Source organism: Sorex fumeus, unplaced genomic scaffold (assembly GCF_029834395.1).
Source record: "Sorex fumeus unplaced genomic scaffold, SorFum_2.1 ptg000042l, whole genome shotgun sequence".
In the NCBI taxonomy this organism is placed as follows: Eukaryota; Metazoa; Chordata; class Mammalia; order Eulipotyphla; family Soricidae; genus Sorex; species Sorex fumeus.
In genome coordinates, this window is record NW_026606099.1 from 2860648 (window position 1) to 2887932 (window position 27285).

At 52.2% G+C, this 27285-nt stretch overlaps 1 protein-coding gene across 22 annotated transcripts; it reads left to right on the forward strand.

The window, feature by feature from the left end:
* Positions 1-380: 380 nt before the first annotated feature.
* TPM1 (tropomyosin 1) lies at positions 381-26522 on the forward strand. 22 transcript variants are annotated; one of them, XM_056119974.1, is made up of 10 exons: positions 383-590; positions 1266-1391; positions 1574-1699; positions 12007-12140; positions 14353-14470; positions 15459-15529; positions 15787-15862; positions 16974-17036; positions 17714-17783; positions 19128-19210. In XM_056119974.1, the coding sequence occupies exons 1-10, from the start codon at positions 477-479 to the stop codon at positions 19208-19210; spliced, it is 981 nt and encodes a 326-aa protein (XP_055975949.1). In that variant the 5' UTR covers positions 383-476. The 22 variants fall into 22 exon arrangements, with proteins under 22 accessions (XP_055975935.1, XP_055975934.1, XP_055975940.1 ...); XM_056119973.1 differs by lacking the exons at positions 15787-15862; positions 19128-19210 and adding exons at positions 16313-16388; positions 25701-26522 and having other exon boundaries at positions 385-590; XM_056119957.1 differs by lacking the exon at positions 1266-1391 and adding an exon at positions 20927-21127 and having other exon boundaries at positions 385-590; positions 19128-19206.
* Positions 26523-27285: the final 763 nt, after the last annotated feature.

A 27285-nucleotide genomic window follows, 5' to 3' on the forward strand; every position in this document is an offset into this window, starting at 1 on the left:
GCCGAGGCTCTGGCGGCCGGGGCGGTCGGAGGGGAGCGGTCCAGAGATGCGAGGGGAGAGCAGGGGCTGGGTGGAGGGGGCGCGGGGCTGGGGGCACAAAGACCTGGGTGCGGAGACCGCGGCGCTAAGACAGAGCGCGGGGCTGAGTGCGAGGGGCCCAGGCTGCAGAGGCGCGGGCCAGCGCAGAGGTGCGGACGCCCTTCCCGGGCGCGCCGTGGCCGGCGCGGGCCATATATAGTCATATCGCGCGGCCGGGGAGGCGGGCGCGGCAGCAAATGGGGGCGGGGGGCGGGGCCGGAGGAAGCGGCTTTTCCAAAAAAGCATTGGCTGCGCGGAGGAATGCGCGCGCCCCCCTCGGGAAAGTACTTATCTGCGCGCCGCGCCGCCCGGCGCTCGCACTCCGGCCCCGCCGCCCCGCCGCGCTCACCCTCTGTGCCCTCTCCGCGCCCGCCCCGGGCCCAGCCGCCGCCGCAGCCATGGACGCCATCAAGAAGAAGATGCAGATGCTGAAGCTCGACAAGGAGAACGCCTTGGACCGAGCCGAGCAGGCCGAGGCCGACAAAAAGGCGGCCGAGGACCGAAGCAAACAGGTCTGCGCCCTCCCCGGCCCTGCCCCAAGAGATTTTTTTCCCCAGGCCCTCCCGAAATCTGGGACACACACACACACACACACACACACACACACACACACACACACACACGACCCACTTGCGAGGCGCACACCCACACGTGCACGCGGAGATGCACGAACACGCAGGCAGACACAGACGCGCGCGCGCTCCGTCCGCACCCACGGGCCGCCGAGTCTAGGAAGCGTCGGAGCGGCCGGCCCGAGACTTGCTCCTAACTTTTTTTTTTTTGCCCGAGTCTCACTAAGGAGTTCAGTCCCCGACCCGAGACGAGCGCTTCCCGGGATCGATAGGGAACGGCGTGGGGGTCCCCGCGGGGAGCGGCGTGGCGCGGCGGGGCCGGGGAGGAGGTTTGCGGGGAGCCCGCCCCAGAAAGCGCTGCCAGTTCTTTCGGACTCTGTGCACAGGGGGACCCCGTGGGGCGCGGGGCGTGCGAGCCGGGCACAGAGTCTGCTGCGGGCCCCTAGGGCCGAGGCGAGCGGAGCGCGTCCCTCAGCCCCCACGCCGGGGAGATGGGGTGCGGGGCGGGAGACGCGGTGGCTTCAGCGCCCGGGACGAGGGACCCCGCCAACCCGCGCCCGTGTCGTGTGTGTGTGTGTCTGACCCCCGGTGCGCGCCGCCCCGCGCGCGCCGCAGCTGGAAGATGACATCGTGGCCAAGGAGAAGCTGCTGCGGGCGTCGGAAGATGAGCGGGACCGGGTGCTGGAGGAGCTGCACCGGGCCGAGGACAGCCTCCTGGCCGCCGATGAGACCGCCGCCAAGGTACCACCGGCGGCCGGCGCACGAGTGCTAATCTGTCTCTCTTCTCTCCCTCCCTGTCCTTCCCTCTCTCCCTCTCTCCTCTGTCCCTGTCCTTCTGACTCTGCGCACCCCACACACCCCGCTGCGGGGTCACGCTGCCTGCCGCACCCCTTCCCCCGTCCCCCACCACGGCCAACTCCCAGCTGGAAGACGAGCTGGTGTCGCTGCAAAAGAAACTCAAGGGCACTGAAGATGAGCTGGACAAATACTCTGAGGCTCTCAAAGATGCCCAGGAGAAGCTGGAGCTGGCGGAGAAAAAGGCGACCGACGTAAGTGAGCACACACCGTCCCCTTAGCGTGCAGAGCGGGGTCACTGCCTTCTGGCACACGGCCTCCTGCCAAGGCCCCCAGCACTGCTGCACCGCTGCCGCGCACGTTCATTTATGTTTCATCCCCTCTGCTCTGTTCTTCTCTTCCTTTCTCCACACCCCTGAGGGTGGAGTGGGTCGGGCCACAAGTTGGGAGAACAGAGTAGTGGAAACGGGACTCTGGGACCGGTCCCCCGACTCTCCCCTCTCTGCCCTGGTCCACCGCAGGCAAGTGGCAGGTATGGTTTCCCTCTAGCCTGGCTTCTCAGTGGAAGGAATCTTCAGGAACTGTTTTGACTTGGAAAGCGGAGTTGGTGCTGGGGTGCTAGAGCCTTGAAGCCCCCTTCCCCGCAGGGAGATCTTAACAACAGCCCTGAAGTTGGGTCTGAAGATGACCCTGGCCTGGTTCTGTGGTGGGGCACAGATCCAGAGAAGGCGCGGGTGTTATATATAGCTCAGGGCTTTATAAGGTAGTCCAAGCTCAGCCCCAGCTCCTCCTGCTCACCCCGCCCCCATCTGTCAGCCCCTGACAGACACTGCCGAGTTTCTGGGGTGAGCCACTTGCCAGAAACTCAGAAACGCTCCCAGCACTTTGTCTGTTGCCTCAAGTCAAGCCAGGCATTCGATTTTCCAAAGAACCAACTTCTTTTCACACCAAGGAATTCTGTTCTAGAAGCTAATGAAGCCTAGAGGCCCCAATTAGGGAGAAATTCCTCAGGAACTTGGTAACAATCCAAGAATGTATGAGCATGGGGAATGTTATGTCCACAAGTTAAAACCACCAAGCGCAAACAGGAATTTTTTTCTTAGGGTAAAATGTCCATTGCCGAGGGATCCTTGTTCTTAAAAATGGGTACAGGCATGTTTATGGCAGCAGAGACTTGGGAGTCTCAAAATCTGCTTCAGAAATTAGAAACCCAGACATAGGATGTTGAGACTCTTGGGGAAAAAAAGTTTTATGTGAAAATCAAGATTCCCAGAAAAGGGTTTCAGAGAACCACTGATTTAGTTAAAACACTTAGGTTATGAACTACCCCGCTTCAGAAAAAGTCCAGAAATAACATAGAACTCTGGGCCTGTTTTGTATTATGTAGATCAGATATCTGCCCCATATATGGCTAACCGGAGGATGTCTTTCACCCCTGAATTCTCCAACAGGGCACTTTTAGTTAGTCTTTTCAAAAGAGCCGCTGATAGATCAAGGGGAGATAGTCCTTATAAGGAAAAGAATGTAGAGAATTTGAAAATAGCCCAGTAAGACTAAAGGCAAGAGAAAATTGCTACTACAATTTTAGGGGGGGGGGGGGGTGATAGAATTATTGTAACTATGTAGTGCTATCCTGTCTTTATTGAAAAGTCTTGTTTGAGGGAGTGTTGGAATGAGGTGGGGCAGGCAGGGAAAAGAGGATATTTAAAAACAGCAGAAGGGGAGGGGACTTTGTGAAACTGTTTACGTTCTTTTTTTCCCCAACTAAAAAACCCAACTCTAAATATATTTTTCTTTATTGGTGGGGATGGGAAGTATGGGGAAAAGCTTCCATCATCTTCCCCTTTAAGACACAGTAAATTGTTGGGGGTTTATGGGAATGCTGAAGAAGTGTATGAAGAAATGCTATATTTAGAGGGACTCCTACCTAGTAAAAATAGTCTAGACTTGAGGAGAAAGAAACAGCTGCCACTAGAGGAAGGGGGAGATGGAGGGAGGTGGAATACAGTTACGAGTTACTTATGTTAGGGATTAGTGTATATCAGTGGCGTAATCCACTGGTGTTGAATATTTTTTTCCATTTTCCTGCTACTAGCAATGTTTCTCAGCTGATTTTCCAACATACTTTACAAATACTAATCCCAAAGTGGGTTCTTCCTGACTTAAAAGGTGTTCACAGATGAGGAAGCATCCTGGTGGTTTTGTTTGGAAGTTTTTTTTTGTTATTTCAGGCTCAAGGGGTCCAAGAACTCAGCTTTCTCTGTCCTGGCCCTGCTATAGCTAATGTTTCCAAGAGGGTCATCTCTGGACCTCCTAGGCCTGCTTTTCAGACAGCTGCGTGGTCCAAGGTGTTCTCCTTGGATTTAATAGTGACCTCAGCTCTCTATTAAACCAAACCACAAGAGCACTTGAAGAAGCTCCTGGGTTCGATCTCTCAGGCCTCCCATATGGTCTCTGGAGCTTTGCCAGGAGTAATTCCTGAGTGCAGAGCCTTGAGCATTGCACAAAGGATGGTCCCAAAAGCAGATTTTAAAAAAAAGCTTCTGAATGGGCCTGCACTCCTGAAAAGAAAATCAGAAGCCAGAGAGTTGAGTTCAGAACTTGGCAGTTTTTTGAACGGACAATTCCAATGTACAAGCAAAACTGAGATCAGTTGTCCTGCTGTAATGATGTCAGCAGGTAAATACACTCACCTGAAAGCACTTTCCCAGGTGTCTGATCTGAACTCCCTGGAGGACTCAGTGGGAAGCAAAGCAAGAGGCTCCACCTGCAGGAGTTGAGGGCACAGTCAGGGCACAGGAGAGCCTGCACCCCAATGCCACAAACCAGGACTATGAGTTAGAAAAGTGGATTGGTGTTGTTAGGCCTGGGGCAGGGAAGGGGGGTGGAAGGGAGGGTGTATTTTTCTTCGTTATTCCCATGCTTAGGCCTCCTCTGGGAGAGGCAAGGGAAGAAAGTGGGGGGAAAAAACCCATGACCCCACCGGCTGTTTTCAGGGCTCATTTGTGCCTCTCTTGGTGCGGGTTCAGAGGCAGTCCAGGTTCTGTGGTTCTGGTGGGGCAGATTGCCTGGAACCAGGACAGATGGTAGCTGGAAAGGCATGGAAGGCCAAGACCTGGGCAGGCCCTCCTGACCCTGCCAATGCCGCCTGCCTGCTCATGCATCTCTATGTCCATAATAGTCGACAGCTCTAAGCGGAAGAGACTGGGAGCAGGGCCACGCTGGAGTGCGCAGCGCACCCCTAGGAGCGAGGAGCAAACGCAGGGCTCCAGCGTGCAAAGCCTGCGCCGTGGCCCGATGATGAAGCCCAGTTCTCCAGTAGCAGCCTGGCCAAGTTATTCGCTTAGCGTCACATTGTCCCGTGCAGGTCGCTGTGCATCCGTGGTTTGGGGACGCAGAGTGCAGCTCTTTTTTTTTTTCTTTCTTTTCTTTTTGGGTCACAGCCAGCGATGCTCAGGGGTTACTCCTGGCTCTGCACTCAGGAATTAATCCTGGGGACCCTATGGGATGCAGGGGATCGAACCCAGGTTGGCCGCGTGCAAGGCAAACGCCCAGCCCGCTGTGCTATCGCTCCAGCCCTTGAGTGCAGCTCTTGTGGCGAGGATCCTGAATTGCGCGGGTTTTGACAGCTAGGGGCCACCGCGTGGGGCCTTCCTGTCCGGCTCCGTCTGGGCCGAGGCGCGGGACCCGGTGGCAGCCCCTCCGCGGCCGACAGGCGGCGCCGTGGCCGCGAGCAGCGCCCTGCCAGCCGGGTCCCCGCGGCGGCGGCGAAGGAGCATGCGCGGCGCGGCGCCGCGCCCCGCCCCGGCCCGCCCGGCGCCGCCCGGGGGCCGCCTCTGCCTTCGGTCGCTCTCGGGCGGCGGCAGCTGCGGCGTCCCGCGCGATGGCGGGGAGCAGCTCGCTGGAGGCGGTGCGGAGGAAGATCCGCAGCCTGCAGGAGCAGGCGGACTCGGCGGAGGAGCTCGCGGGCGGCCTGCAGCGCGAGCTGGACCTGGAGAGGAAGCTGCGGGAGACCGTAAGCGCTCTGGCGCCGGGCCGCACCTAGCGCACCTGGGCGACGGGGAAGCCCGAGAGCTGGGGGGGAGGGGTGCGGAGAAGGTTCTGGAAGCCGCGGGCCCCGCGGGGGCTCCGATCCGGGCCGTCCCTTTTCCCTCTCGCGGAGTCCGTGCTGCGTGGACGGACCCCGCCGGCCGCGTCTCCAGCTCGGGGGCCTCGGGGGTCCCGGCCTGCCCCGCGGGGCGCGCCTTGCAGGGAGCCGCGTCTTTGTTACCGGGCCCGGGGGAGGGAGGTCGGGTCCCCCTCGCCGCACGGAAGGCGCTCGCTGCTGCTTCCCCTGCAGGTCGAGGGTGATGGGGGCTTGGGGCAGAGCGACGCCAGGGGGCTTCCTGGCAGGTGAACGCCAAGTGCCTGCAAAATGTCTAGTGCCGATGGAGCTGGACGAATGCGCTTTGCTTCGGGTCGGTAGTGGCTGCAGAAAAGCACAAGGACCCGTTTTGCACAAGACAGAAGCAAACGGGGCTTCCTTTGATTTTTAATACCGAGTGCTGGGGCTGGGCCACACCCCAGGGTGCTCAGGGATCCCTCGTGGCGGCGCTCAGCGCTCCTCCGTGGTGAGGGGGATGGAACCTTGATCAGCCACATGGTAGGCACGCACCTTACCCATTACCCGTTGCACTCTCTCCAGCCTCCTAAAAGGACCTAGATCTCGGACATTTCATGTAAAATTAAAACAGAAGCCAGTAAATCCGTAGCCCCAACCCTCATTTTCTTTAGAGCCAAGTCAGCAAAAGTTCCTTGATGTCACTGGATTTGCGAGGGTGATAGGTGAGTTCTGCCCCCTTTTCTGCCCTTTGTGTACCATGAGAGGGCATCGGATATAGAGACGCTCAGAGGTCTGGACCCAGAATGTCAGGACTCACATCCGGGCGTCCAGTACTGATCAGTGGAACCAGGAGCTCTGACTGCAGGAGGCTGCTGATCTTGCACCTCCCTTAGGCTAGGGGGAGCAGAGTTAGTGAGTGAAAGGGAATTACATCCGGTTTCTGAGTGTTGGTGGAGTTAAAACCATATTGTGCACCTTCAATTCAGCCCCCTGGGAAAAGGAGCTCCCTTTGCTTCCGTCTCCAACACTTTGTTTAAATGCATCTAAATCACGATTGTTTTCTATGGGGGACTTGAGGGAGGGTGTGGGCAGGCTGGAAGGAATGTTGGGTGGGTTGAAGTGGTATTAGTAGTTGGCTGGCAGTCAGGACAAACTTCCCTGCTAGACAGGGCCGTGTGGATAGTCTTCCTTCTGCTGCCTCTAGCAGTGAGCAGTGAAAGCCCGAGAAAGAAGGTTCCTTTCCCCAGGGCTCTGTGTTGCTCTGAGTAAGGCTCTTGCTTCCTTACTCACCTCCTCCTTTGTGCAGAGTTGGGTGGTTTAAAAAAAAAAAAATAGCTTCCTGGCTATTGAAAGCATTGTCCTCAGTTAGCAACAGAGGACAATGCTTTCATTCTTTTCAAAGCCTTATATTAGAGGTAGCTTAAATAATTTCAACTTTTGGGACGGGTGTGGTGGTGGAAAGTGGGGGGTTGGTGGAGGTGATAAGTACAGAGAGCAGGGAGTGCAAGCTTTGTATGCTGGGGCCTCCCTAGGCTTGAGCCCCAAGAACAACCAGGTGTGGCCCAAATATCAGTAAATTAAAGTCTTTTCAAGTCATTTTTGAGGACAGTTTGTCCGGCTGACTGGATGCACACAGAACGTGTGGTCCCGGTCAGAACTCTTGAGTCCTTCCCACTTGTGAAGCTGGACTATGAATTTCGTTTCTAAGGGGTCTTACCTGGCAGTACCCCCTGGCCACTCCCATGGAATTCTCAGGCAATTGGGGATGCTTGGGGGTCCCGCATGCCCTCATACCCTCTTTTCCGTATCCTCACCCCCCACCCCCAAGCCCTGAAGCAGCTTCTTGGTGGTTGTCGGGTCGAGAGAGTTGGGAGTGAAAGTGGCCAGTTTTTCTGAGCAAAGGAAAGAGGCTTGAAGCGTTTTCCCCCAGTTCAGATTCCAGAGTTCAGAGAGGCTGGGGTTCACTGGCTAATAAACCGGCACTCCCCTTGGAACAAGACTGCTCTGTCACTCTTATTTGCCGAGGGCGTGGGGGTTCTTCGGCGTAGGATTGGGGCTGCCTCACTCCGTGAAATGGCTGACTCTGTCTCGGGGGGACCCACGGGGCCTGTGTTCTTGGTTGTGGTCAAAGAGGGAAAGGAAGCAAGGAGGAGCCAGCCTTCTACCGTCCTTTCTGGGCAGAACCAGCAGAGACAAGGGGAGAAAAAAGCATGGCCCAGAATTCGTGGTTGCCCTGTTTGTTAAATAATGGAAAAATCAATCACCTGGTTACAGAAACTCCCGGCCCTTGCCCCCTTGAAAGCCCTGTCACTTTCTGAGTACTGGGGAGGGAGAGAGCACTTTGGGCCCATGTTGGCACTCAATCTACACTCTCCGTTTCCGATTTCTCAGGCAGACAAAGCAGAGGCACCTCAGAGCCCTGCTTCTGTTCGTTCTTCCTCATCACACAGATATGCCTCGGGCATGGCCCTGGCACAGATGAAGGAGGTTGTGATTATCTATTATCCCTGAAAGTGCCCCTTAAAATGTCATTGGTGGGGTTTTTTTCCCCCCTCCCTTTCTTGACACGGAAGAGCGGAAGTTGGCTTGGCTGCAGTCACTGGGCCTCATATAGCAACTTGTTGGACCCTCATATACCACTACAGTTTGCTGGAAAACGAAAAGCCTGACTTTCTTCCTGTGAAGACAGTGTAGACAATTCATTCTTCAGCTGTATTCTTAGTCTTCCACTAGTTTTTCTTAATTGCCCAACGGGGATGGTTATTTAAGTCCACACCAATACCACTTTGCAGTTTTACTTTCCTTGTTAACGTGGCTGAAAACATCTGGAGTTCATGAAAAGCTGGACCTGGTCTGAGTTTTCTGTAAAATGTGGCTTGGTGGGATATTGTGCTCTTGCCTTCTGTGCCATGCCTTGTGGGTCAGTGACAAATACGTCACCCGCCCTGTTTATTTCCTGTAGGTCCCTAGCACCTGGTGGAGGCCCCTTGGGAGCCCAGGTGGACTTAAACAGTGAGGGCCGCAGGACCCCACTGAAGGCTGAGTGGCTCTTCCCTCAGCAGCTCATTACCTCCAGGGACACAGTAGCACTTGGAAATTAACAGACTCCTGCAGCATCCTGGCTTGGGCCATTTTTCGCAGAGTCTCAGCCAGTTCATCTGCAGAATGCAGCTTCCATGCCAGGAAGGCATATGCCTCTCCTGGGCTTGAATCTTCCAAGCCTTCCCAGATTCAGATCTGCCTTTTCAGCAGCATCTGGTCCTGGGGCTGCGGCGGCAGCTTGTCTTCTGTGTAGCTCGCAAGGTAGTGCTGCGATGAGAAGCTTAGGAAACACCCCAGTCGGTGTCAGAACTTGAAGAACATGTGGGGGGGGAGGGGAAGGCATGGTGGGAGAGATGCCCTTAGTTTCTGGCCAGATGTATCTGAATTCTAGAGAGTGGGACAGACTTGCACTCAGGTGGTCATCGAGACCTGAGAAGAGTCTGGGTGCTACGTGCTTTCCTGGGGCACTTTGTTCGAGGACACAGGCGTTCCCCCTCAGAAACCACTTGCAGGGTGCTCTCAGCCCCAGGCCTCTGAGCTGCTTCTGCTCCGGAGCGTCTCAGGTGGAGCGTGGCTTCCGTGTTGAGATGAACGCGCTGTCCTCGTGAGAGGTGTTTGTTCCCCATCAGTGCTCCTCAGGGAAGCCGGGCCATATTTCAGAATGAATTCTGGGGGGTGCAGTACATGCATGATGTTCAAAACATGATTCTAGTCGTGCTTGGGCTCTGCCCCTGCTTGGTGAGTGAGGTGGACCCCTGGGAGAGGAAGCCTGAGAGTGCATAGGCAGGCGGGCTTTGGACGAGTCGGTGGCCCGAGGAGCCCTGCCGCCTGGGTGAAAGGCCTTGCCCACTCCTGTGCCTTTGAGAAAGCGATTTCCCACAGGCCTGGCCCCGCTCTGGCTGAAGGGAGGGTGGGAGCTGCTACTGATTGATTTCGCAGACAGTCTCTAGGGATGGCGCCTGGAATTTTATTTTCAGGGCAATGTCTGCAGCTAGCTAGTTGTGACAGTACCCAGGAGCCCTTCTGGCTAAACATTGGAGACCCCATTTGACTCCCGACCACCCCCTGCCCCCACTGCTGGTCAACTGTCTCTGTGTACCCTGTGGACCCAAGATACAGGTCTGCACTGGCCCGTCATTGTGGTCAGAGGACCTGAAGCAGTGACACGGGGTTCAGGGCCGGAGCTGGGCAGTGAAAGAGGAGATGGACATGGTGGGGTCCCTCTCGGGTCTGGGGATCGAAGGGTCAAAGCAGCATAAATGTGGGGCCCTGGCCCCAGAAAAGGGGTCTCTTTCTTCCTCAGATGCATCAAAGGCCCCCAGCCTGCAGGTTCAGGAAGATCAGAGCCTCCCCAGGTCAGGCCCCTAGTGAAACAGAACAGGAAATGTGAAGGTGGTGGCTGCAGAACATGTTTTGAGACTCTTGTTGACGTTTCTGTGGCCTGTAACAAGGATATTTGCTTTCAGGTTAAGAATAATAATCATAGTGAGGAAAATCAGGCGGGACGGGGTCGGACTGCCGAATACATGACCTCAGGATTCAGCTCAGGCGTTCTTGGTGCTGGAGTTTTAAGGGGCCATTTGCTCTTTTTGGCTTCCTCATTTCCCTCTCATTTTAAAGAGGTGGGATTTTACTTGAAATAGAAAATACAGAAAAGAGCGCCTTTAATGGACCCTTTCTCATTAAGAAAACAAAAGGACCACAGATGAGAAAAACATATCTCTGCACTTAAATACATAATCCCTTGTCTGGAGAAACAGTACAGAGGATAGGACACTTGCCTTGCATGTAGCTCTCCTGGGTTCAATTCTAAGGTCCACTAGGTTGTAGTCCTTTAGCATCGAGCCAGGACTAAGCTCTGAGTACTGCAGGGTATGGCCCAAAGTAACAAGAGCAAACATATAATCCCTAAATCTGGGCGCCCCTCCTCTGAAAGCCCCTGAACAGGTCCCTGCTGTCGGTGGCCTAGCCTGTGACTGTCTGGGCACCGGGAACAGTGGACTTGGTGAGCTGGCATTAATTCCTTCTCAGAGTCATTTTGCACTTACCCCTGCTTCCTGCCTTCTTCCACAGTTTATTATTACATAGTTAATTTTTGCCAAGATAAAAGTATCCGTGAATGAATTTTAGAGTCCTTCATTATGGCTGGAGATGTCCTCATCACCTCTTTCCCAGACGAATCTTGGCATGAAAATCATACAAGAGCTGAGTGTTCTCATGTTCTGTTGGCTCAGAGCTATAACTGCAGCTCTTCACTTAGTATATATCTACCATGGATCCATAAGCTAAGAAAGGGACTGATTCAGTTGGGTAGTTCTGCTCATTTTGTTCCATAGACACTAATTGCTGTCATGTTCTGCAAGTACCTCTGGACCCCCAAACGCACAAATGGAGCTTAAAGGTGAGTAAGACAGTAGGTGGGTAGAGAACTAGCTTAGGTCCCGAGAGTTCAGCATCTCCAGCACCCCACAAAAGCAGTGAGGAGGAGGAGGAGGAGGAAGTAATACTGGGTCAATAAATTCCATCTTTCAGGGCCAAAGAGATAGTGGGTACAGTGCTTGCCTTGCGTGCCAACAATCCATGTTCAGTCCCCAGCGTCCTATGTGGTCCTCTTGAGCCCCGGCAGGACTGACCCCTAAGCATCTGGACCAAACAGCAAAAATTAAAAAGAAAAGATTTAATGGGTGGAGGGAGTTAAAATAAATTCCATAGTTCACTTCCATGCTTAGTATTTAAACACTCACCCAGCAAGTATGTAAGACTAACTGCCTGCCCTAGCAGGCTCAGGGCAATAGGTTGACCGTGGGTCGTCACTGTGGTCCCAAGAAAGAAACATTGTATTTCAGAGATAGACACTAAGTAAGCACTGCGTCTCTGCTGCTTCCGAAGGAATTTGTAGTAACCTTGACTTCTCAGACATTCCAATAGACTCCTGTTAGAAGCATCTGGGAAACTGTCTTGATCTTGTTCCACAGGATCAGATACGCTAAAAGGGCAGGGACAGTCACTGGACAGTGGTGGCTGTGCCTCTGTTGTATATTCCAGAACTCCTAAACTTTAAGATATATCAGTTCCGCTAGGAGGCCTCCCCCCGCCCCCCAACCACCAACCTCTCCCCCCACCCCAGCCTGTGCCACACAGCTGAAGGGTTCAGTGCAGCTGCCACTGAGCATGGTGGCACAGGAAAGTATGGAGAGAAGGAAAGAGCCGGGCATGGGGGTCCCAGCTGGTGGTCCATCTGCTCCATGAGAATGTGTCTGTGAACACACGTGGTGCTTCCAGTCTGAGGGATGGGCCACTGTCTGAGGACCCCACGGTGGACCTGGGCTTGGGCAGCAGCTCACCGCCAGGCTGGGGCCTCCCTGCCTGGAACTGCCCAAGGCTCCCTCCGACCCTGCCTTCCTCTCTCTCTCCCAGGCGGAAGCTGATGTGGCCTCCTTGAACAGACGTATCCAGCTGGTTGAGGAAGAGCTGGATCGTGCCCAGGAGCGCCTGGCCACAGCCCTGCAGAAGCTAGAGGAGGCTGAGAAGGCCGCAGACGAGAGCGAGAGGTGAGGGCCCTGCCCACAGCCGCCTGCTGGCACAGGCCTGTCCTCTGGAGGGTCAGAGGCCCAAAGAGCGTAAGCACTTTGGCCCTGCTCTGGTGGGATGCTTCCTCAGTGGGCCCCAGGTAGGACTCGGTGTTGGTCACTGAAGTTCGTGGACCACTTGCATAGCTGTCTCAACCCCATGTTACAATGAAGAACTTACTCCTTTCCTCACAGGGCACCAGGAGAGATCCAGGGCAAGTGCATAGACATGCTCTTGGTTTGGTTAGTCTTTGAAGGTAGCTTTATTTTAACCTTTCCCGAGCCTTTGAAATATAGCAAAGTATACTAGTGATGTGGCTCAGTAGTAATGGACTTGGCATGGGTGAGACCCTAGGTTTGATTCCTGGCCCCATCAAAAAACTTGTTTTCAAGTTTAGGACTTGAGGTAGGGGTATCATTGGGGAGCACATGCCTCGTCAGTGCCAGACTCCAAGCTTGATACCTGGCACCTCGTGTTCTGCTGAGGACCACTGGATGTCCTCTGGCTGGGCCTTCACTTTGCCATACCACATACCACCAGGACTGGCCCAGAGCACTGCCAGGTAGGCCCGTCCTCAAAGAAGATACTGTCAGTGTCCAAACCATGGGTACTCGGGGCCCAGCAGTAAGTGGAAGAAAAGGCACAGCTGCAACGGAAATGGCCATTTGCCCCCCCGCCCCCTCACTGGTAGAAATACAGATACGCGTACCTTCTACGTTCTCCCGCCCTGGCCGGGCTCGGCCTGGCCAGTAGCTCCAGGATTCCGCTCTGAGGCTCCCTGGCTCAGAGAGCAGCTCGGCTGCATCCCTCTTCTCTCCGCTGTTCAAACCAGCACTTCCATGTTGGCTCAGAGGCCCCATGCAAAGGCCTGACAGGTGAATGTGAGCAGTCATCTGTCCCTGTCCCAGCTTTGAAGTGAGGCGCTGCGCCCTGTCTCCCTAGGGAGGATTAAAGAGGCTTTTGAGCCTGTGTTTCCAGCTCATTATTCACTGCTGGCTGCTTATCGTTTCACTTCTAACCAAGGGATTTGAAATTTTGCATGGTGACTCATCACCTCCAGTCCACATGTTCCGGTGGCTTTATGGCTGGCTTCTTCCTGAAATACACTTGTCAGGGAACCTAAAAAGTAGCCTTGCTGGGGCTGGAGCAATAGCACAGCGGGTAGGGCGTTTGCCTTGCACGCGGCTGACCCGGGTTCAATTCCCAGCATCCCATATGGTCTCCCCTGAGCACCGCCAGGGGTAATTCCTGAGTGCAGAGCCAGGAGAAACCCCTGTGAATCGCCAGGTGGAAAAAAAGAAAAGAAAAGAAAAAAAAAAAAAGAAAAGAAAAAGAGAAAAAGAAAAAGAAAAAAAAAAGCCTTGCTAATGTTAGACAATGTAATTATAGGAAATTCAGAGATGATTTGCTCCACTCCCCTGGTTTCATAGTTGCAGAGGCAGAGTCTCAGCGACTTGACAGCCAACCCAAGACTAGAACTCAAGCCCCCTAAAAAAATACTGTGGAACCTAAAATAATCAATGGCCTGTTGATCTCACCACTCAGATCGTGCATCCCATTTTAACGTGCCTGGTTAATCCATAAGTCTTGTACTTTAACATTTTTGGAAGCATAGCACCATACCATAGGCCTCTGCATTGGCCATGCAGAAGAAATTGTCGGCCCTGCCCCCGGCACATGTGCCATGGAAGAGCTTTCTTAAAGGCAGGTGCAATTTCTTCTCTGCCACATGAATTTGCTGTTTTTCAAGGTACTGTGGCCCAGTGCCAGCAGTTGGATAAGATTCAGACTGGTGTTGGCATGTGTGGCTGCCTTCTCTGCAGGAAAGAAGAGAGATGCAGGAGAGTCCATTTGCTTTTGTACTCATGTGGATCCTTTTTCATGGTGGCACTTCCCATCAGGAAAGGAATGAGACCCCATTGCTGCATAAGTGAAGCCGGCTGGTCTCCTGACCCCGTGCCCTTTTCCTTCCCATGAGCCTCTGGGAGGAATTGCACGAGTTCATTCAGCACCCCAGAGACTGTGTTTCTATGCCTCTGCTCTGGGCAGCCCTGCTTTGGGTTGAGGGGCTGAGAGTGGCTCTGTGCTCCGCCAGCCGCTCTGCAGTTCCCTGGGCCCCACACATGGGTGTGGGGAGGGACGGAGAGGCCACCTCTCAGCCATACTCTGGGATTTCCCACTCTTGCTTTTCAGAGGCATGAAAGTCATTGAAAGCCGAGCCCAAAAAGATGAGGAGAAAATGGAAATTCAGGAGATCCAGCTGAAAGAGGCCAAGCACATTGCTGAGGATGCTGACCGCAAGTATGAAGAGGTGAGGTCCGGGATGGTGTTGGGCGATGTGGGCGGCCAGGGCGCTCGGCCACCTGGGCAGATGCGGGTGCTTCTGAGAAGTGGGATGTGCTTGTCCTCCAAACATGGGTTTGGTTCGGATTTTGCCAGGGTTTCCTAACACCTTTTGGTAGCCCTGGAAAAGCCTGGCGGTCAGAACAGAGACCCTGGGCCAGGGGAAGGTAGAGTGAGACCTGAATGTCTGTGGAGTGGCCTGGCCTCGTGTGGGTCACCAGCAGCGGAACAGCTACCGGGGGCTGGGGAAGGGGGCCAGGGCCAGAGAGGGAGTCTTCGCACCAGCTGCCCACCCCCCCCCCTTACACTCACCAGTCTTTTGGGGTTAGCAGTGAGGCAGTGGGGGTACACCCACGCAGGAGTGGCAAGCTGCCGCCTCGTGAGTCCTGCAGGCGCATGCCCGGGAGCCCCTTCCCTCGGCTGGCCAGAGCTCCTGTTTTTCTTCTTTGCAGCCACTTCTCCCAGTGGCTCCATGCCCTCTCCATGCAGACCCGGCTGCATTTGTCCTGCTGTTTGCAATGGCACAGTGAGCCACTTCCCAGCAGAGGTGGCCAGGCTGCAGAGCTTGTACTGATGCAGCTCCTGGGAGTCATTCTCAGTATGTTCAGGGCCATGCTCACCTCTGCAGCCCCGGGTCTCGCTGCACCGCTACTTTCTCCGAGGTTGTGAATCCCCCAGTTCTCCCGCTGCCCGCACTCGGCTGTGTCATGGCACAGACATGGGGCAGACCAAAAATAAGTCTGCACCCACACCTGGGCGTCCGGGTCTCTGTGGTGTCACAGTGCCCTGCTCTCTGCCTGCCTCTTCAGTGAAGGAGGCATTTGTGCCGTCGGCCAGAAAGGGCACTCGCTTGTTGGGCACCAGGAACTGTGCCCGCCTCTCCCGCTCCCCACCCCACCCACCACTACCACATGCAAGCCCCATGGTGTGCTTGTCTTGTGCTCGTCCTGCTGCAGGTGGCCCGGAAGCTGGTCATTATTGAGAGTGACCTGGAGCGCGCGGAGGAGCGGGCCGAGCTCTCAGAAGGGTAAGCAGGCCAAGTCCAGGAGGCCATGTGGGGGCACTGCAGCCGTGACTGAACAGCATGACCCTCTGGCAGCTGCACACGTACCTGTTTCTGCTCCGGGCTCCCGATGTGCCCATTTGATGTGGATCAGCCCCACCAGTCTGGCACACAGAGGCCTTGTGTGGGGTTGTCTGTGTGTGAATGCGTAGGTCTCTGCATGCCTCACCTGCACACTGATTTTGAGAATGGCCTTGTGCATTTCCTGTGTCCACTAACAGCCAAGTTCGACAGCTGGAAGAGCAGCTAAGAATAATGGATCAGACCTTGAAAGCATTAATGGCTGCCGAGGACAAGGTACTGATGGCTCGTGGATGGTTTCTAGGGTTAACGCTCCCTGGCGGCTTTCAGCTTCCACTGCATCCTGGTCCATTTGCTGTGAAGACTACGCCCTCACTGACCCTCTGCTCTCTCACGTCTCTGCCTTTAGTGCTTTCTTTGGGCCTTTTATACTCCTTTGTTTTTCCCTCATAAGCACTCTTTGATGGCAGCTGAAAAAGAAGCCAAATGATCATTCTCCCGAGTTTGGATTTTTGTCACCCCGTTTTTCTGCTGTTGTAAGGAGCAAGGGGGGTGCAGTGTCCACGGCGACCGCAAGCGTCTCAATCCCTGATGATTTGGCTCCTTTAAGGCAGCCCTTTGTGCTCTGGGACTCGATTCTCATTTTTTTCCCCATCCCTCTCCTTTTTTCTCTCCTCCCTTTGGCTTGTCTCCCTCCCTTTTTCTGCCTCTGATCGGAAACATTAGCAAATGTGCCGAGCTTGAAGAAGAATTGAAAACTGTGACCAACAACCTAAAGTCCCTGGAGGCTCAAGCCGAGAAGGTAGGCGCGGGGTCAGGGACCTCTCAAGCTGTGCAGAAGAGACTGTTTCTGCTCTGAGCCCCTGGCAATGAGCTTGTAGTAAATGGCATAAGTTCTAGGTGCTTCCCGGGTAGTTGTGGGCAACAGTTGTGGGCTTTGGGGAGCCACACCCAGCAAGGTCTAATCTTGCATGAGCCTCTGGGCGCTATCTCCCTCACCCTTTGGTTGATTCGGAGGCGAGGGTGGGGGTGGGGGCTGGCTTAGAATTCACTCAAGGGGACCTCACATTCCAGGCAAGTGGTCTACCACTGAGCTACGTCTTTAGCCAGATTTTTTTTTCTTTTTTCAGAAGAGACTCTGTGTTGAGTCTCTTAAGTCCTCTACAGTTTAAGCCGACTGCCGATGAATAAGTGATCTGTTTTTGGCCCATGTAAAGCAATAGGCAAGAAAGCAGAGTGTATTGCCGTATGCCACTTGATAGCTGAGTCTCCATTACCTCCTGAGGGACCCTCAGCATCTGCTGGCCTGGCTGGCGCTCATCCTATCCGAGACAGGAGTATAGTGTGAGGTGCAGCCTGACATCTGGAATGTTCTTTCTGATTACAGTACTCACAGAAGGAAGACAAATACGAGGAAGAGATCAAGGCCCTTTCCGACAAGCTGAAGGAGGTAATGTTCCGAGGCTTGTGCCAAAGCCTGGTGGATTAAGATTTTTGGTTTTGGGGCCGTACCTGGGAGGTGTTCAAGGCTTCCTGGCTCTGTGCTCAGGAATTACTCCTGGCGGGGGTCAGGGGACCATATGGGGTACTGGGGATTGAGTCCTAGTCCGCTTCATGCATGCATGCAAGGCAAGTGCCCTACCAGCTGTACTATCTTTCCAGCCCCGCCAGGTGGATTTTATTTTTTATTTATTTATTTTTTTTGTTGTTGATTCTTGGGTCACACCTGGCGATGCACAGGGGCTACTCCTGGTTCTGCACTCAGGAATTACCCCGGCAGTACTCAGGGGACTGTATGGGATGCTGGGAATCGAACCCGGGTTGGCTGTGTGCAAGGCAAACGCCCTACCCACAGTGCTATTGCTCCAGCCCTGCCACCAGGTGGATTTTAAACAAGTATTTTTGTCTGGGGCTGCTGGTTCAGGCCTTTTCGTTTCTAAGTGAGGGGACTCCAAGTCAGGGGTGTGCAGAGGTGGGTCAGAAGCAGCCGTGACTCCCTGTCGAGACAAGGTATTTCAGGCGCATTTGCTGGGCACTGCTGTGCCAGATGTGCCACCTGCATTTCCCCGCCAAAGCTTTCAGCCCAAAGCTTTCCTTTGCTGATGGGAATGCATTGACTTGTTCTAGGCTGAGACCCGGGCTGAGTTCGCAGAGCGGTCAGTAACTAAGTTGGAGAAAAGCATTGATGACTTAGAAGGTAAGATCTTAGATTTTGTACCTCATCTCAGCCTTGTGACCGAGCGCTGACCCAGCAGAATGGTTCTCCCACCGGGAGCTGGGTCATTCCCCTCTGCTCCTGCTCTTTCTTCCTGGCCCTCCCAGGGGGCCTTCATCACGGCTCCCAGGCCGAGCTCCTGTCAGCTAGTGCTAGGGTTTGTCCCCTTCCTTCCAGCCCTCAACTTTGCCTTACACCCTGCTGAGATGCAGTGGGTTTATTTTTCTTTCTGGAAGAAACGGCCAGCCATAGCGTTTCTGTCTTGATAATAGCGTCTAATTGTCCCAATGCTGTGGGTTTGTTTTCAGACAAACCTCTCCTCATTGAATTGTGGATTCAGTGCGAGAGTTGGGTTCTTTTATTATATAAGCAAATGTTCCAGATCCTGAGAGAGGGAGGAAGGGACTAATAGAGCGAGACATTTTGAGATTATACTCGAGCATTTTCCCCCTCTTCTAATGAGGTTTTGAAAACACTTATTTCATCTCCCAGAAATCCTAAACCATGAAATCTGTGAGACTTCCAAACTGTGGGAAAGAAAAGGGGGGGGGGGGGGGGGAATGCATTAACTGTAGATGTCAAAGACGGAAGGACCTCGAGAAGGGTCAGGAGGGCAGTGCAGAGGCAAATCAAGCTGGGGAAAAGATAAAGATGGTTGCAAGGCCATCAGCCCCAGGGTGGCCACACTTGGTAACTTCTGAATTGGCCCAGTAACACGACCTAACACTGTCTAAAGTGTAGGTCTCCTGCTTTTCCAGCTTCCCAACCAGTAACAGGGCAGCTGGGGCCGGCAGATGCAGGAGTCATTGAAATGTAATCAGGAAACTGACATCCCAGGGTCCCTCGTTTGGCTGGGATATTGGTGGCTTGACAGGAGAGCCAGATAAGGATTATAGATCATCGTCAGGTGTTCTTCCAAAACACTGCCTTTGGGTGTTTTTCCCACTGTTTACAGGTACATGTGGCTGGCTCCTTCTCGGTAATTAGAATGTAGCTCTGAAAGAAAAGCTGTTGACGGCCTGTTCACAAGACGGCCTGTGTGGTTTTTGTTTAGGGCATAACATTCGCTGTAGTCCCACCATGTTTGTTATGGTTTTCATGGCCTTCCTGTTTTATTTTCTAATGGGTTTTGTCTCTTTTTGTTTCGATTCATTTGAAAACAAAACGCACGCCTCCTGCACGGGCCACCTGCTGCGATTCCACTTCCTCCACGCATTGCCCTCTCTCGCTGTTGTCCGGGGCGGCGCCCGGCCACCCCCACTCACCCTCCATCTCTTGGTCTCTCTCCATGCCCTTGCCTGTCTGCCTCCCACTTCCTGCTCATAGACGAGCTGTACGCTCAGAAACTGAAGTACAAAGCCATCAGCGAGGAGCTGGACCACGCTCTCAACGACATGACTTCCATGTAAATGTCCACCCGCCCGCCTGCTCATGCGCCCGCCTCATGCTCACGCAGTAACCTCTAGCCTCGCCGCTGCTCCCTCCAGAGTCCGTCTTTCTGCCTTTCTGTTGCCTCTTTTGTATCCTCTAGGGTTGCCTCTTTTGTGTCCTCTAGGGTAGTCCATGTTTGTTCACATCCTCCCATTACGATGGCCACTAGGTGAAGTCTGTTTCTACATGGTCCTTTCAGAGTGCGTTAATTCCACCGTCTCTATGTGCTTGTTCCCAGCAAGCCATGCGCCAGAATCTGAATGCCTTTTTGAGCACTGTTCTTTAATAAACCTGACTCAAGTGAACCTTAGGAGGCCATGCAGTTGTCTAGAAACACCACCCCTCCCCCCAAAAAAAAAAGAAAATGCCCAACAATCTAGTTTTTGCAACTATATTGTATACAATGTGGTCCTTTAAAAAAAAAAAGGTTAAATTTAAGGAACCCTAAAGTTTGTAAGGATCTGAGGGAAAGAACCTTGATCCAATACAGACTGAAAAACTGGTTTTGAGGGGTGCAGAGCGATAGTACAGCTGGTAAGGCTACTGCCTTGCAGATGGTTAGCCAGGTTTCTATCTCTGGCATCCTATGTAGTCCCCTGAGCACCACCAGGAATGATTCCTGAGTGCAGAGCCAGGAGTAACTCCTGTGCATCACCTGGTGTGGTCCCAAAACAAATGAGAACTAAAAGAATAGTGCTGTGTCAGGTAATCTCCCCCTCACTTTGAGGAATTCTTCAGACCCACTGGGGTTTGTTGAAGAGTAACCAAGCTTGGCTCACCTGTATTTGCATAAAAGGAGATAAAAGAACAGCTCCCACTGGATAAACACTGGAAGAAATGGGAACTGAAATAGACTAGATCAGAGTCTGGGCGTTCTTGACCCAGCTTGTACTGTTGTGAGTGCAGGAGTGACAATGTCTTGTTCTTAGAAGAATCTTGAACAGACACAACAGTCTACCTGCTGCTACTAACCAGGCCTAAACATGAAGCTGATTCTGCCTCTAATTTCTAATCCAGAATGTTCTATGGGGGGGCCTCTCTTCATTCTAACAATATCACACGCATTCCATAGAAGCTGGAAAGTTTCTTTTCCGGGCCCACCTGGAAAATAAACCTTGACCAGGCAGAAAAGTCACAGCTGCAGAAGTGTGGTGTGAGTCCTGGGATGTGGCTCAGACACCCTATCGGTGTGAGGCTCCATCCCTGGCACTCCCTGCCCCCAACTCCACCTCCCCTTCCCCCCCTCCCCGAAAAGTGGCAGAAGCAACCTGTGCCCAACAACATGGGTTGTGGAATCCCCACATTACCTTAGAGACATGATACCATCCTGCAACCAGAGAAGTGTCCACATGTCTTCCCTGTCAGTGCGGGGGTAGGAGCAGGGCACCTGTCTCTAAGGACTTCACGTGTTAGCACTCTAACAGTGCTAAAATAACTCTGGGAAGATTTAACATCAGGGATGGATTGTGATGAAATGTTCTAAGAGATAGTTTTGGCTTATGCTGTGAAATTCTGACTTGTGTCCATGGGTCGCTCTGGGCTCTGGTGGGCAGACTGACCACAGGGGCTGCCCTCAGACGTCTGTGTCTGCTTCTCCGCTATGCCCCAGCTGCTTTCATCTGTCCCTCTGCACTTCCATCTTTTCATTGTGCCATTTCCCCCCTCCCCTTCTCCCACCTTTTCTCTCCATGCAGATAAGTTTCTTTGCTTCACTTCTCCCAAGACCCCCTCCGTCGAGCTGGATGCCTGCCTCTCTGCACTCTGCAGTTTGTCTGTTCTCCAGCTGGCCCTGATCTTTTCTTCTCGAGTCCTACCTGCTCAGGGCCAGGCACACACTGTGCTCTCTATTGTACAGAAGCTCGTAATTCAGTGTAAAATAAATACTGTGTAAGCTATTTCTGTTTGCTACTCTTTTTACTTCTTGTTGTCATTTTCGTTTCAACACTGAGTACAAATCTGCTTCCTGCACATGAAAGTTTATTTTTTGCTGCTGCTTGTTTTTATTTATTTATTTATTTATTTATTTTTATTCTGAACATCATGCACTGATTGCAAGAGTTTCTAAAGCAGTTCTAGTGGGATTCAGAGTTCTCGGTACCCAAGCTTAGGGTGTGTGGCCTGGGCTTTTTCTTTTGCCCGCTGAGATTGCACTGGATGTGTTCTGCTTGAGAACCTCTGCAATGGAACATTGCTTGGGGTCGAAACCTTAAGCATCATTTTTCTCTACCAATTTTATCGGGGGTGGGCCGACCCCTTCGCACTGATCTTTTGCTCTGCCTGTGGCTCACCTAGAGAGAAGGCTATTGAGAAAGGCCTATAGCCAGCCCACAATGCTAACACTTCACATTCTGGGCAAAGTGAAAAAGAACTTGGATTCAGCCATGTCAGCTGAAGTTATCGTTGAACATAGCACACGAAGGACAGTCCCAGCTCATTCATCACCCTCAACCACTTTCATTTTGTTGTGATCCCAGTGACCATGTTGAAGTCCAAGTTGATTGTTGTATATACATCATCTTTGTGTTAATAGCTGATTGTTTTAGTTGTGGCTTCTTAACAATTGAGCCATTTGACTCCATTGTTTCTTTTCCCTAAAATTGATAGGAATTGTTCAGGAGACTCTTGTTTTATGTGGGCCTCACTTTTTTTTCCACTCCAGGAACAGCAATTCAGTGATTAAATAGAACACAGTGCCATAGTACAACTTTTTTAATGACATGGAATGTTGACTCCTAGTTCCTATCGTTTCTCCTTCCTGGACAATCTGGCTATATTTCTTCTGTGTCTTAATCGTGGGAGTTGTGTGTCTTGTGTGTGTGTGTGTGTGTGTGTGTAGTTTTTATTAGAGGGTTACTCAAATTTGGATACAATGAAAATTTCAGTTAGTCTCCAACTGTGCCAGACCAGAGGAGAGATACTCTTTTTAAGAGGGTAGTGGATTAAAGTATTTTGTTGATGGAATTGTAGGTTTCTTAAATTTAGACCTAGGCAATGTCTCTCTTTTGAGCATATAAAGAATTTCATAATTTCATGCTTTGCTTAGCTTTATGCTTTTCTTATTCCAAGGCTCCCAGGGGGGATGCTGCTTTGACTATGATTTCTGCCTTACTCTGTTTTAAACCTAAGGCGGCAAAAGTGAATCCACCTGAGTAAACCCTGTCCCCTCCTATAGAAAAAAAATGACAAGCCTGAAAGTTCTGTTGAGCAGATGTTCAGATGATTCTGGATACAAATCTGTTCTTTGCAAATCCTTCTCGAGCCTTTTACACTTGCCATACAATACAGTTGTTCTATCAGGGAAACTTACCCTAAGAAAGCAAGTCTGGAATAATCCCAGACAGTGCTCCAAGAAATCACCAGAGCCCAGGCTTTTAACTCAGAAGCCAGGGAGTCACTGATACCATGGAAAGCCCTAAACACTAGCATCATTGAGTCTAGCCACCCTTCACACCCCTCCACCCCGCCCGCACCTAGGCATGCCTTAAGGACAGTGTGATGGGGGGGGGGGGGGGGGGTGGCAGTGTCTGACAGGGAGCTGTGAGGAAGCTGACATGCACTGACTTGGTGCGTTCTCCAGGGTTTGGCCCAATCCCTTTCATTCTGTTCTGCCCATAATTCCCCACGTACCCCCACGTCATGGTGAAACTACAGTGACAGGTTTGTCTGTGCATCTTGCCTGTGCCACAGGCCAGGCTCCAGCAGGGGTGGAGACATGAAGAGGTGCAGAGATGATAACTTGAAGCAGCTGTGGAGTGGGGAGTGGAGGAAGGAAGCAGGTTGAAGCTGGTAGCTGCGGGGTCCCACAAGGATAAGTTCTGACTAAGAGATACTTTTGACCAGGGTTTGAAGTGATCCAAAGAAAGGAGCAGAGCAAACCAGACAGCAGATGTCTCAAACTAGAAGCCATAGTAGCCATAGCATCTTGCTGTCCTCTTCCACCTGGGAAAGAAAAGACCTGTTTCCTGGTACTCCTGGGCCAGTGACTGAGTCCTTTGCAGAGTAGGATTATGAGTGCCTCCAGAGCACCAAGTAGAACTTCTAGAACAAGACTACCTGCATCATTCAGTCACTCAAGGCACTTAGGTCTCCTCCAGCTCCTCCTGGTCATTAAGTGTTTCCTGAACCATCAGGTACAGACCAGACTCTTCCCTTTGGCTTTTAAGCCTTGGAAAAAATTCCAGGATATAAAATTGGTCACCCTCGTCTCCACGTAGAGACACAAGATTTTGTTCACTTTATAGACATTTGGCAGCAAACATGAGTCACATTCCTCTCTAGAAGCCAGCAAAGGCCAGAGTGATAGTACAATGGGTAGGGCCCTGGTCTCACTTGCGGTCAACCCAGTTTGATCCTCAGCACCCAATATGGTCCCCAAACCCCCACTAGGAGTTATTCCTGAATGCCTTGGGATTGCCCCCAACCTTAAAGCCAGCAGATAAACCCAAAGTGTGTGTGTAATGAGTGTACAGGGACTGGACCCAGGGCCCGAGGCATGTGAGATGTGCATTCTTCCACGGAGCCACATCCCAGCCCTAAATGGGTTCAAGGTGGCAAGACATGCTGATGCTCTGCCATCGGAGCAGGGTAACAGCCTGCAACAGAGCCGCCTGCAAGTTCTGAATTTGCCAGGTGATGGGGGAAAGGACAGAGTTCTACATTTCAAAAAATTTTACTGCAGGGGCCGGGGATGTGACTCAAGCAGCCAAGCCCAGGCCTCATATGTACCAGGTGGGTTCCAGGTCTAGGTTCCATCCCCGCCATCACTTGGACACACACCACCCAGCACCACCACAGCTAACAAGATCCGGAGTTGTGATCTTGGCCCTTAAGAAGAAGGCACTTGGTGGGGGGTGGGTGGTAGCAGGGCCCTGGGAAGTGGGAGGAATGGTCAGATCAAGGTTCCCCTGTAAGAACTCCACTGAGCCCAGGCAGAATGGCGAGTGCTGGCTCCCCTTAGGTGCCTGGGGCTGCGCCTGCAGCTGAGCTCGCAGGGTGACTTTAGCAAGAGCCAGCAGAACACCCCCCATACTCCACCCATGCCCATCCCCAAGGCCCTTGTTTCCTCCCCTTGTCTATGAGGAAGCCCGTCCTGCGCACAGCCAGTTGGCCAAGTGGGAAGGTCAGCTGCTGGGCCGGGACCATCGCCCTAACTGTCACTATCAGCTCCTTCTGCCACACCTGCCTAACTCTCTCCCTTCTGCCTCTTCTCTTCTGCTAACCTGCTCGCTGACCTGTACAGATCAACTCTACCAGCAACTTGAGCAAAACCGCCGCCTCACTAACCAACTAAAGCTGGCCCTGAATGAGGACTAATCCTAAATGGGAAAGAACTTGGGCTGAATTCTGGGAATGGAGCCCTGGGAGGTCACCTCAGCCTGCCGTTGCACTCTTTTACTAGGGTTGAGCACAGCAGCTTTCTGCAGAAACATCGGCGTGGGGAAACTGGTGGGGGACAGCACTGCCTGCCTTCTCTCCTGTCGTGTCTGGAATGACCACATTCTCTTCCATTTCCAAAAGGCTTTTGCAGTATAATGTGTATCCATGTTTTGGGGGGATTTTTAGGACATGCCCTCCAGCTCTCCTCTTTGCGATAGTAGGTCCTTGTTATTTGAGTTTGAAGTGGTGAATAATGAATAATGGGAACCCAAAAATCGTTTTCTAATTCTGCCGAAAGCTGAGTCTGGCTTTAAGTTAGCAAGGTAAAGTAAAAGGGTGAATGTGTGTACGACTACAAATATATACATGCTCATATAGAGTATATAGGATGCATTATATATAATATATAATAAACTATTGTGTATACATATTCCTAATCATTTCTGATAGTGTTTGAAAAATGAATAAATGCACTTATGCTTGGGCAAAATAGCTCTGGAAAGCAGGCGCTTTTGTCCGAAGGCCCTGATTGGAAGGTATGCTTTTCCCCCTCCGAGCCTGTGTTGGAATCTGTGAGAGTGCCGTGCTAATAATAGAATGCTCCAAGAGTAGTAAGAGAATGTCCTACTGAAGTGTGCATGAAACATGATCCCTTTGTCTCTCCCAGCAAGCTACGGGACTAAATCATTTCTGATCGTTTCCGGTGAGGTTGCGTGTGCGCTACAGCGCGACTCCCGGAATTGGAACTTCTGCTCCTTACAACGCCTATGCTTAGAGCCCCACTTCAGGGCTCCTGTGTCCCTGGCACCTGACTCGACCCTCACCCAGCCCTGCCCCCTGCATTGTGTCATCAGGATGGATTTCTGGAAACAGCAGCCCCCTGCCCCATCCACTCCAACCCTGCTGTGTCCACAGAGCCTCCTGGCACAGCATCCTCTCCCTTCACGGGTTCAGGGAAATGACCGGTGTCTACAGCATGTTCTAATCATCTCCTCCTGTGTTTGTGATTGATGTTTGCCTGCCTGAATGTACAGACCGCCATTGTGTCCAAAGCACAGCTATTCATGACCTAATTTTCTAATCCCACCACAGAGAAAGTGGCCCATGCCAAGGAAGAAAACCTTAGCATGCATCAGATGCTGGATCAGACTTTACTGGAGTTAAACAACATGTGAACACCTCCTTAGCTGCGGCCACATGCTTTCATGTCGTGTTTGATTTTGTTTTCTTTCATTGTTGTTTGTTTGATTATGAGACACCTACTTCATGAACCCCCTTCAGTGCATTTTTATTTACTTTAAACCACTGTCACAGAGCCTCCCCAAGGGGCAAGGGAAACACCTCTCACACGGGCAGGCCCAGGACGATTCCATTGTGCCATTTCCCGGGCGGACAATGCCGTTGCCGTCACCCCTAGCGAGTTGTAGCGATGCAGAGTGCTCAGTGTGAACCCCTCCCTGGCACAGGAAATGTCCCACGCAAAGTGCCAACAGCATGGCCAGCCAGAAGGTGAATATTGGAAAGACAATCAGGTGTGGATTGGTGCTACTTCAACCAAAGGTCCCCCTGGGGTCTTTTTGTTCAATAGTGTCCAATTTAGAATTCTGTCCAACACTAATTTATTTTGTCTTTGAGTTCTATGCAAGACGAGTCTGTGGATCCTGTATGCCCGAGTCCAGTAAAGCAAAGGGTTTGCACACCACACTGCTCTTCCTAGACATCCATTCCTCACCACTGGCACACTTGTTCCTCACGACTCGTAGGGTAGCATTGGAAGTAGATCTCCACCCTTCGTTTCTCCATGTTTAAAGTCCAAGGCACTACATGTAATTGGTAAAGAAACATTTTCTTAAGAGTTATGACGATATCTGAACATTGTATAATGATATGAAATAAAATGCACATTGCAGAACATTCCTTTTGTTTTTTCCTTTTATTTTTGTGAGTTTTAGATTGGGTGATCAACTTACCTGCCCTCATGATGGTTCCTGAGCGTGTAATAACCTCCCAAAACTCAGGGGGAACTGGTTTTTAATGTCAACATCCTAGAAATACTCACGCAGTGATCGTTCAGTCTGTTGAAGTGATAGCCAAGCAGGAAAGACTCCACACGCGGCATTGGTGCCTGTGGGCTGCGTATTTCTCAGCATTCTGTATCGGGTTCCTGCTTTGGAGGGCCTCTCCTCATGTCTTAGCCAGGATTCTGAAGCAGCACCCATCCCATCCCTATCAACATATTGAGGGGCAGTGTCCCAAATCGGGGGGGGGGGGGGGGAGCTGCAGTGTGCTTTATTGATTTAAAGGTCTTTGGTGAAATACTGCTTTCTAACTAACGGTAAGCCCTCAATTCCAATATATCTTCATTTTCTTAGACTTGGAATCTGAAAATACCATAGGTTGCACCGAAAAATGAGGTGCAACTAGTGTTGCAAATAGTGTTGGTTTAACTGGTGCTGCAGTGGAGAAGGATGTGCGTGCGGATGAAAAGCAAGCACAGAAGAAATACGTGAACACTTCCTTGAAAGTACATAGTCTTCTCATTCCAAAGTACGACTCAGCTCACTGTTCGGCCAGTACTTCCTCTCCACAGGGAAGGTAAATGGCTGCGGAGCCGACAGGCCTGACTGACTTTCATACTCTCCCCTTGCTTGAAGCAAATTTTTGTGCCTCAATCTCC